At 44.6% G+C, this 11,875-nt stretch overlaps 1 protein-coding gene across 1 annotated transcript; it reads right to left on the bottom strand.

Annotated features, from left to right (window-relative positions):
• Nucleotides 1-4,024: 4,024 nt before the first annotated feature.
• On the bottom strand, nt 4,025-9,540 carry LOC118404305 (calponin homology domain-containing protein DDB_G0272472-like). The gene is made up of 2 exons (XM_035803372.1): nt 7,533-9,540; nt 4,025-4,032 (listed from the first exon to the last, which is right to left on the bottom strand). Exons 1-2 carry the CDS (start codon nt 9,538-9,540, stop codon nt 4,025-4,027), a joined length of 2,016 nt encoding a protein of 671 aa, XP_035659265.1.
• Nucleotides 9,541-11,875: the final 2,335 nt, after the last annotated feature.

Genomic DNA, 11,875 nt, shown 5'->3' with positions numbered 1-11,875 from the left:
TCCGCCGAACAAAACATCTTGTAGCATGGAATTGGAACAAGTAGTAAGTGAATATTCAGGTTTACATGTTGAGAGTGCAAAGCATATACTAGGTACTCTGTCAACATTCCAACTCTTATATGGTGCAGTCTCTTCTTTTTACAACAAATATGCAATTTCACCATATGCCAATAATAACTTGTTTTGTTTAGGCATGTAATTCGAACGACGGATATGAGAGTCTGAGGATGCCTCGCAGACAGAAGGTAAATATTATATTAGTACTACCTATCTGTGCTTGACGTTGATTAGATGAAAACTAGTGTTTGATAAGGAAACTCTTTGAACATTCAAACATTAATCTTGTGTAAGTGTCACAAGATAGACCGACGCTGTTGTTCCGATGTTGCTCTTTTAATCCATGAAACCTCTAAATCTACATAGCAGGACTTCACACTGCCGAACTTTCGTCTCCTTATCCCCTTCTCCCTGCTCATGCGCAGTTAGCCTTGGGCATGCCTAAAACTATTGCAGTGACTCCGTCAAATCTGCCCCCGTTTCTTTGATTGATACACTCGTTACAATCATCACTACTCCAAGAAACATCCTTTTGCAGTGTGAGTCCTGTAGGCACGCATTGTACAGATATTAACATAACAAATTACTACTATTACCGAACTACTGCCATCAAACTAAAGTCCAAGTGTCCGTTCGAAACGTCGGCGGCCTAGAATATCTAGTACAAAATGTCTAATAACTCAGAACTACCCTTTTTTTTTTTTTACTCTAGTGTCCGTATTCGTCAGTCCTTTTCCATGCAGTTGCAATTCTCAAGTCCATATTCATCAGTCCTTTTCTTTGCTGATTCACTATATCAAGATGGCGGCGACGACGGTCACGGCGATCGCACGCTCCTGCTAGAATAAGTTAAATTGTGTCTAACCGTGCGATCCATCCAATATTTTACATTCTACTAGTTTGCTGATGTAAGTTTCTTCTACTTGAGTAGGTTTTTGCGTACTTTGGTCTATTTTCGCTGCAAATACGGCGGTAATTTTGGAGCAACAGACAACCCAAGCCGACCCAAGCGCTCGGAACAATGGCGACCGATGGAAGTGACCCTGAAAAGTTGTACTCGGCACTCGGTGTTCCACCCACAGCGACTCACGATGAAATTGTCGCTGCCTACACGACAGAGCTCCTGTTGTATGAAGAAGCGTGCAAGCTCAGCAGGACAGACAGCGTCTTCAAGAAAGCTCATGTAAAGCACAAAGAGGTGAGGAAGGCTTTTACTGTTCTTTCGGACGCTTCCCGTAGACAACAGTACAACGACAGCCATACCATCCCCGGCGCGCCCAGATTCTCCAAGAAATCGCTGAAACAGCCTAGGAACTATTGTATACAACACAACGCTCAAAGTATCACAATATACCTTCCCCCCAATCATGCGATTTCCTGGCTTTCTAAATGTGAGGAGTTCTACAACACTCGAGCAAAAGACGAGTCCAGTGACGGTCATCACATCAAAACCACGTTCGTTGACTTCCAAACCAAACAGTCGGTTGGTTCTGTGAGCATCAAAATCTACGAATCGACCCAGAAGTTGCTGATTCAAGGTTCGGCGTACTTGCTTTGGTTTTCGGAAGTGTTCCCTGGTCTCAGACAGAAGGTACAACAGAACATTAGCTCCACTCCTCTCGTGAACAATAATACGGTTGTTTTACCTCAGAACACAAGCCTGGAGGGTTCTATAACGACAGTGAATAGCAGCACTACACTTTGCCAAACGTGTGATCAACCCCTTGCGTCTGATGTGTGTCCGCTGTGCAGAACTGTACCTAAAGGTTTGCTTGATGTAAACAGTAATGAGACTGAAGGTGTATCTGACAATATGTCTAACACTCAGACAAATGTGGCGGATCGGTGTTCCTCTTCCAATTGCTCTATTGTTCAAGACAGCGTAAACAAGCTGGAAACGTGTCTAGTTGATTCAATCGCCGACAGAAAAACGTTTGAGGACTCTATTTCACAACGGCTGTCTGTCCTTGAAGACAAACTGAAATCCTCCGGCCAAAACCACAGGTGTAGTGGCCTCACTATTGAAGAAGGGAAAAAGCTGAAAGATGACATTGTGCGTCTTGAAAGGGAAAAGCGCGATCTTGCACGTGAAGTCAAGACGTTACGAGACAGATTCGACGAATTAGTCAAGACCACATCAAAGCGGCAGGTGACATCGGCGGGAACTCAAACCAGGGAAAATCAGGATTCAGAACGCGCCGACAGGCTAATCCGCGAAGTGGCGACAATAAAGGTACACAACAGATTCGAGGTGCTGAACGAGGCCATTGATGGTACCGCCGCTGGCAGTTCACATATGTCGGAGAAACAAGGTGTACAGAAAAGCCATTCAGAAGCTAATCACCGCCCGCGTGCAGCCAGAGACAACACTGAGATCCCGCCGAAGGAGACAATGACGACCAATCTACAAAACAAAGAAACCCAGCCCGACATACTCATCCTGGGAGACTCCAACACCAAAGCGCTAAAAACGGACGTACTGTACCCAAACAAACGTGTGAATAAAGAATTGGCCTTCAACATTTCTCAATGCCTAGACTACATTCAGAGTTCGGCCCGACCTGACCCAAAGGTCATTTTGTTCCATGTTGGGACGAATGACATACGGGATGCTAGAGACGCTACATTGGTGACAGAGAACTTTCGCGAGCTAATCCAGGTAACCCACGAGAAGTATCCACGCACCAACCTTGTCTTATCTTCAGTGCTACCAAGAGATGACCCCACCCTCCAACAATTTGGTGATGACGTCAACACCTTCCTGAAGGTCGCCGCTGATGAGACGTCTTACATTCACACTATCGACAACTCGAACTTTGCCACCTCTGGGACCATCAAGAGACCCCTGTACTCATCAGACGGATATCATCTCAACAGAAATGGGACTCGGGTTCTGGCAGCCAACATAAAGCGAACGATCAACCCCCTCGTAGGCCTGGGCCATTACATGGGCCGAAGGAACGACCCTATCATCAACAACAACCAACCTACAGCAAACATCAAGCTAAGTTCTCCGAACCGCTCGTACAGAGACGCAGTAGTTGGTGCACAGATGGACAGACCCAGTCAGACACCTCCTCGATTCCAACCCCAACCCGCTCCAAGACCAACTCAGTCTCCTACTCGCTCCCAACCCGCTCCAACTTCAAGTCACCACCCCGTGCATGGACGCCCTGCACCGGCACCTGAGAGAGGCCCGACAGAATGTATGCCTGTCATTCCTACCGGACCTTCAACACAGAGAACAGGACAGACGTTCGATGCGCCAAGGGTTAGCGGCCCTATCACCCTGCAAGGGTCAAAGTCCTCTACTTCGAATGGCCAGACGGGGGAAACAGCGATCACGCCCAGACACCGTGCAGGACCCTGGAACCAGCCCCCACCCTCCGGACCTTGGAGCCGGCCCATGTTCCAGCCTCCTCCCGTGCCCTGGGGACCCCACCCGAACGCCAACATCCCCATCCCGCCCCGACATCCACCGCTGATGAACCCACCGCCCTGGCCATGGCACCCAAGTATGATGTGGCCGCCAATGTTCGCCATGTGGTAGGATGTGTACTGGGACTGTACTTTGCGTCACCCTATGTGCCTTTACTTTTAAATTCCCTTTTCTGTTTTTGTTTGTTATCTCTTAAAGAACTGCTAGACTCATTGTTTGCTAACGTTGGTATTTCATAAACATATAGTAGTAGTTTTAGACTTCCAATTTATAGTATCTCACTGAAGTTTTAGAATTCATTGTCATAGTATCTCTATTTAAATGTTTAACTAGTTAAGTATTGTCAAGTATTGTGGATTCGGACCGTAAAGACACAATTTTTCTTAGTACTAGTACTTAATCAACAGTATGAAAACTTTCCCAGGCGGAAGCAAAAGCTTTGGTGCCTGGAACGTTCATGGCTTAGGTACCAAATTAGAGGATATAGATTTCGTGTCTTATGTAAACAAGTTTGACTTCTTCTCGCTCCTAGAAACCTGGAGCACAGAAAACACAAAAATTAACATTCCCGGCTACAGTTATTTCCACCAATGCAGACAAAAAAACAAGCGAGCAAAGCGCTCATCGGGGGGTATAATTTTCTTCTACAAGACTGAGTACAGAAACTACGTCAAGAAAGCACAATCAAAATCCACAGATGTTCTCTGGGTACAGATAGACCGAAAGCTACTGGGCCTACCAAAAGACTTGTTCATCTGTTCGGCATATATTAGTCCCAGTACATCAACCACCCACAAATACGCAGAAAATCATACATTAGAAATCCTAGAAAGCGAAATATCCAGATATAGTTCAGACGGATTTATTTTACTTGGCGGCGACTTAAACGCTCGTCTTGGTGATTTGCGCGATTATGTAGATGATAGCACTCCCGACGATTGTAATCCAGACAGCTTCCCTTACTCCTCAGATAGACAACACATGGATAAGGCCCCTCCGAATAAATTCGGCAGGCATATCGCTGACCTATGTGTTCAAGCTAACCTAAGAGTTTTAAACGGGAGGGTAGCTGGGGATTTACAGGGGAAATTTACCTGTCACCAACCGCGTGGAAGCAGCACAGTTGACTACATAATTTGCAGTCAGTCCCTGATCCCACATATCTTATCGTTTCACATAAAACCATTAACGTTATTCTCTGATCACTGCATGGTTTGGGCATTAATCCAATCAAAATCAACAAATCACTCCTATCAAGAAAGCCGGAAAATATCAAATGCAAAACCTCTCCCCAAACAATATAAATGGAACGATAAATCAGCCCAGAAGTTTCTTTCTTCTCTCGGCCAGTCTCATTTCGTCGACAGACTACGTTTACTTTGTTCTAATGTTCCAAACAACATAAACAGCACTTCGGAAATCGATGATTATGTGTCTGAGTTTGGTTCCATTCTGAGAGAAGCAGGTGATCAGTCGCTATGTTTGAAAAGGGTAAGGAAACGCCCACGTAAAAGACAAAACAAGAAATGGTTTGACAAAACCTGCATGGAAATGAAAAGGGAAGTGAAAAACATAGCATCTTTACTGGAAAAAAATCCTTCGAATCCAGACATAAGGGGTAGATTCTTCAAAAGTAAAAAAGAATATAAGAAATTGTTAAAAAAGAAAAAACGAGATTTCCACCAACAAATCATGGATCAATTGTCTTCACTAAAGGAAAGAAACCCGAGTGCATTCTGGAACTTGATAAATAAACTGAAACCAGGAAAGCCAAATGACGATAACCAGATTACAGAGGAGGAATGGGTAAATCACTTCAAGAATCTTGACAAATTTCCTGATAGCTCTACAGACAACGACCTTCCCAGTGAAAACGTTCAAACAGACTTTTCGAACACCCCACCAAACTCGTCAGAACTAGATTCCGCAATTACTCCAGAAGAATTGGACACCGCAGTTTTAAAACTAAAAAACAGTAAGTCAAGCGGCAATGACAGAATTTTGAATGAAATGCTAAAATCTGGTAAAATGTTGCTTAAAGAACCTATACTCCACTTGTTTAACACTTGCTTACAAAATGGTCATTTTCCGCAAGAATGGTCAGTAAGTCATATTGTTCCTATCCACAAGTCAGGAGACACCTCCCTGCCAGATAACTACAGAGGGATTTCTATAATCAGCTGTTTAGGGAAATTATTTTCCTCCATTCTAAATTCACGCCTTGTCAAATACGCAGAACACAATAACCTCTTCCAGCCACACCAAGCAGGCTTCAGACAAAACTTTAGAACTACCGATAATCTGTTTGTTTTAAGTACACTAGTTAGCAAATATCTAAACAAAAACCGTCAACTTTACGCTTGCTTCATTGATTTTAGCAAAGCATTTGATTCTGTTTGGAGAAACGGCCTCTTGTTTAAATTGAGTAAGCTCGGTATTGGTGGTAAATTTCTAAAAGTAATAGAAGGCATGTATTCAAAGACTATAAACTGCGTTAAATCTAAAAATGGATTGACTGAAACTTTTGTTACTAATTGTGGTGTGAGACAAGGGTGTAATTTAAGCCCTACATTATTTAACCTTTTTCTTAGCGATATTGTGTCCCAATTTGACGGTGCTCCCTGTAATCCTCCATTTATGTACAACAAAACTGTCCCTTGCTTGTTGTATGCTGACGACTTGGTAATTTTTTCCGAGTCCAAACAGGGATTACAGCATTCCTTGAACAATCTGGAAAATTATTGTGCACTTTGGAAATTAAAAGTAAATCTTAGGAAAACAAAAATTATTGTATTTAAAAAGGGTGGCAGTCTACCTAAAAACTGTTCTCTCCTGTTTGATAATCGTGAAATAGAAATTGTAACTTGTTATACTTATCTCGGTATTATTGTGAGTGCAGCTGGCACGTTTAAAGCTAACAACAAATACCTGAGTGGCAAAGGTCTGAAGGCTTTATTCGGAATAAAACAATCTTTAGATAAAGCCACCGCCTCATTACCAGTTAGAAACAAACTTTTCGATGCATGTGTCAAACCTATTCTACTTTATGGCTCAGAAATCTGGGGCGCATTAAAAAGCCCTAAAACCTGTCCCATTGAATCTGTTCACCTTAAATTCTGCAAACAAGCACTAAATATCCCCAGACCAGCATCTAACCTTGCCACAAGAGCGGAATTAGGGAGGTACCCCATTCAACTGGAAGCCTCCCTGAACGCTATCAAACACTTTCTAAGAATCCGTCAAAACGTGCCAGCTGACAGTCTACAAGCCGACGCCCTATCTTGTCAATTACAACTAGATGCAAATGGAAACAAGTGCTGGGCGTCCGGCGTTCGTAAGATACTGGAGGAATGCGGTTTTGCCTACATATGGAGATCTCAGATATCTCTAGGAACAAACCTATTACCTATAACCAACGCCATCAGCCAACGATTAAAGGATATTTATATTCAAACATTTAAAGCTGAAATACACAATGACAACCGGGACAAATCTTTCGGTAACAAATTACGAACCTATAGATTATTCAAGACTATTTATAAAGAAGAAGAATATCTGATGGTGAAAAACATACAACACAGAGTGGCTGTCACTAAACTCCGGATTAGTTGCCACAAGTTACATATCGAAACTGGTAGGCACAACCGCACCCCTCTGCAGCATAGAGTCTGCCAATTTTGTGATTTGCAACAAGTAGAAGATGAACAGCATTTTATTTTACACTGTAAACTGTACCATAATGAACGGATTGTGCTTTATGAATATATAAGAAAAGAGTTCCCATATTTTGAACACCTTAATGCAACGGATAAATTTCTATTTTTGATGCGCCTAGACAAACCCTGTATATCAAACATTATCTGTTCCTATATCTACACCTGTACAAAGAAGCGAGAAGATGTCGACCATCCTGTTAGCTTAGTACCTTCAGCTAGTTAATTGTATCTTGTTGTTTTTTGCATATGTTTGTTATGTCTGTTATCAGTCATGTCTGTTATCAGTGACCTGTACCTAGCCCGTCGAGGCATGAATGTACAATAAAGGTCTTTCAATATATCGGTAGTGCTCCATGCAGGCTTAGACTCCACCAGTTTGATCTCACAACCATAGATTTCAGTCCCGTCAAGCTTACGCCGGGCATTCTCCATGTCTCGGTAGGTGGTGAATTCCACAATCCCCTCATTCCTGTTCTGCTTGTGCACATCAGCAAAGGTGACTTCTCCAGCTTGCCGCATGTAATCCTTCAAGTTCTGCCAGCTACAGCGACTGGACAAGTTCTCCACAATCAGACGGTAGTTAGTGCGGACAGGCGGGCCATATCTTTTCCTGCTCTTCGGCCCCTGGCCGCCTCCATGGTTGTGGATGTCGCGATACCCTGGGCCAAAGCCACGCTGGCTCTCCCCATACGATCTGCCACGACCATCGTAACTGTACTGGCTCGATCTGAATCCACGGTTGCTCCTGTCGTAGTCCCCGTCACGTCTGTAACCACCGCGACCTCCTCCGTCACCATGGCGACCGAATGCTGGTCCGTTATTGGAGGCTATCCTCCCGTCTCCTGCGGAGGTGGGTCCCTGACCGAACTTATGCGTTGGAGCTGTCTGTACCAGCTTGGCCAAGTTCGGGATGTCACGTCCGAGGATGACAGGTCTTGGCAGGTTTTGGCTCACTTTGGCCTTTACCGCATAGGTTGTATTCCCCACCTTGATAGCGACTTTTGCGGTCGGATAGTTTTGTATATCCCCAAGGATGCACTTTATCCCGCCCTGAGCATCTGCATTGATCTTCATAGGGTGGACCAAGTCATTGTGGACAAATGTCTGCGTACTTCCCGTGTCTAACAACATAGTCACGGGTGTTCCCTCGACTTCCCCTTCATACTCGTACCCTGTCACTTTTCCGTTGTTGGCGTATAATGAGGTCCCTTGGGACGGCTCCATCAGTTGTCTCACTTGCGGGCAGGCCCTGGCCAAGTGCTCCGGGCTGTTGCAGTTGTAACACCTCTTGACAACGCGGGCATCTCCGGGATTTTGAACTTCCACCATGTCCACCCGGGTTGCCAGTTCCCGCCTATGAGCCTCTAGGAAGTGCTGCGCCATCTCTGCCATCTCTTTCATGGACTGCGGGGCTCGCTCTCGTAGGTGAGTGGCCAAGTCCGTGGGACATGCCTCCATGAATTGTTCCCTGACGAACATGTCCTGGATGGACTCATAGTCCCTGGTTGTCTTGGACAAATCTACCCATCGGTCAAGGTACTTGGTCAGTCGCACCAGAAACTGTTCCGGACTCTCCCCCTTTTCTGGTTGGTTGTGACGAAACTTGGCGCGAAATCCATCTTCTGTAAGATTGTAGCGCTTCATATGTGCCTCCTTCACCTTGTTATAATCCCGGGCTTCATGGTCGCTAAGCCGAGAATATACTTGCAGTGCCGTTCCAGTGAGCAAAGCACTTAAGGTGGAGGCCCACGTTGTCTCCTTCCAGCCGTTGGAGGTTGCGAACCTCTGTAGAAAGGCATCGAGGTCGTCCTTGCCATCCTCGAAGGCTGGAAGCTTGGGTATCTTAGCCCGAACACTTTCCGTTTCTGCGGCTGCACCCCCCTCCGGCCCCAGCTGTCTCATCTCCAGCTGATGTCGCCGTTCCGCTTCCTTCTCCTGCCTTTCTCTCTCTTTTTCCTCAGCTTGTAGCTTCAGCTTCTCTATCTCTACCTGCCGTTCCTTCTCTTTCTCTTCAGCTTCTAACTTCTGCTTCTCTATCTCGACCTGCCGTTCCTTCTCTTTCTCTTCAGCTTCTAACTTCTGCTTCTCTATCTCGACCTGCCGTTCCTTCTCTTTCTCTTCAGCTTCTAACTTGAGCTTCTCAGCTTCTAACTTCAGTTTCTCCATCTCTACCTGTCGTTCCTTCTCTCTCTTTTCGGCTTCTAACTTCAACTTTTGCATTTCTCTTTCCTTGGCTCTCTCCTCCCTCTCCAGTGCCTGCTGCACATACGTTTGCAAAGCCTCCTCCTTCAGGCTTAATTTCGAACCTGCCTCGATATATTCTTCCATCTTCCCTTTTTTTCTTATTTTACGCTCTACAGTTTACTGATTTGTTTTGGCCCGTCTGGGGTGACGCTCTATTGTTTAGTGATTTGTTTTAGCCCGTCTGAGGCTGACGTTCTATTCCGCTGGCTTGATATCATGCACACACAAAGAATATGTTTGTTACCATACGAATTGGTTCCATATGCATCCAATTAAGAAAGCATCACTGAAAGTATGGTTGAAAGTCTTTACCCTTCCCTTCCTCAGCAGTAGGATACATCAACAACTTGGCCAGTCGGACAGCCTTCCAAACTTTCTATTCACGGCTTGGCTAATGGCCACTCTCGTTCGCCTCTACTGCATGAAAAGTTCCGTTCGGGAAGTTCCGTAGGCTAAGGGTCTCACTTACCGGTCGTAGACCTTCCGTGAATTTCCACTTGTCACAAGATAGACCGACGCTGTTGTTCCGATGTTGCTCTTTTAATCCATGAAACCTCTAAATCTACATAGCAGGACTTCACACTGCCGAAGTTTCGTCTCCTTATCCCCTTCTCCCTGCTCATGCGCAGTTAGCCTTGGGCATGCCTAAAACTATTGCAGTGACTCCGTCACAGTAAGCTTTATATGTTTAAGGGTTACTAAAGATTTACTTTATTTCAAATAGGTCGCACTGAGCTCGCAAACTGCTCTTTCTTTTTCCACAGTCTAACCACACGTATCAAGGTTTGCTGGCACGCAGTAATAAGGAGGTAATTCTACAAATTTCATTATGAATTTATTAGAATCTTTATCGGTTCTTTTCGTTTGCATTGCATTGCATTTACTCACCAATATGTTTTACCACTTTTCTATTAGGAAACACCAGAAGCTGCATATGAAGATGTAAAACCATCCTCAGAATTCCCGCGAAATCAACTGAACATCAAAGAGGAACTTGGCAAAGGGGAGTTCGGGAGTGTCTACAAGGCTGAAGCCTTGAAAAAATTGGAAAACGAAAGTGTGACAATTCTGGCCGTGAAGGAGTTGAAAGGTGCAGTGAAACATTCATTTAGATCGTTTTTTTTTAATACACAACATGTATAAAGCATGTGGGTATGGAATCACAAAATACAAGTCTTCCGATTTACATTTCTTTGCGCGATGACGATGTACTTCGCTGATTTACTTCTTCTTCTCGATGATGATTTACCATTTAGGTATGACAAGTGCAACTGCTTCAACTGCATTCTTCAAGGAGCTGACAGTGCTGAAGCTCCTCGGGAGTCATCCTAATGTTGTGTCGTTTCTGGGCTGCTGCACAGATGCAGGTTTGTACAGGATGTCTACCCTCACTGAAGATACACCACACCACACTCACCCTCACTTACTCACTCGCTCACTAGCACTCACACAATCGCTCACTCCCTCAGACACGTCCTGTAAATCGAGATTAGGTCAAACTTCTATCCTCCATCTAGTGAAAGAAACCATTGGTTCCTCGTCTCTCTCTCTCTCTGACTTCATCTCCTGTTTCCAGACCCGTTCTACCTGCTGCTTGAGTACGTGTCCGGAGGAAGTCTCCAGTCCAACCTCCGCACCAGCCGCACTCAGCAAACATACGGGAACTTACACGGCGGCAGCAAGTCCCTATCGTCACATGACCTCACCAAGTTCGCCTGGGACGTAGCCAAGGGCATGACCTTTCTGGCTTCCAAAAAGGTGAAGCATCCTCTGTTAGATCTGCATTCTATCATAGACACATGTGTACACAATGTATCATTGTCTCAAGCCAACAATTAATGTTAAGTCCAACAACAGCGGTTCTCATTGCAGATCCTTCACCGTGACCTTGCGACCCGAAATGTGCTGGTTGCTGCAGACAAAACCTGCAAGGTGTCCGACTTTGGCTTTTCGCGAGAAGGAGATGAATATGAGAGGACTACTAAGGTAAGTATCATTCACCATTATGGCAGAATCTTAGTCACGTTCGTTAAACTTACATTTCGTTTTTGTTTTGGACTTCCCATCAACTGAAATTTGAATGATATGTTTTCTTCCCGGAAAATTATCCCCAGACCCGCCTGCCTATCCGTTGGATGGCCCCAGAGTCGCTGTTCCACCGGAAGTACACCACCAAGACGGACGTCTGGGCCTTCGGAGTGCTGCTCTGGGAGATCGTCACTCTCGGTGGGTTTCTTTCTTTCTTTCTTTATTCAATTAAAATCAACCTTACAGAGATTTATATGACTTAATCGATCATTACTGCTCATACAAAGCATAATCACAAAATAACTTGCTTAACATCTACAATCTTTAAATAAATTAATGATGTCTTTGTTGATAAATTATGGTATTACCCTTTGCAAAAGCAAGTTAAAGA

This window comes from Branchiostoma floridae, chromosome 17 (assembly GCF_000003815.2).
Source record: "Branchiostoma floridae strain S238N-H82 chromosome 17, Bfl_VNyyK, whole genome shotgun sequence".
NCBI classification, from domain to species: domain Eukaryota; kingdom Metazoa; phylum Chordata; class Leptocardii; order Amphioxiformes; family Branchiostomatidae; genus Branchiostoma; species Branchiostoma floridae.
This window is presented reverse-complemented; position numbering and strand designations above follow the sequence as displayed.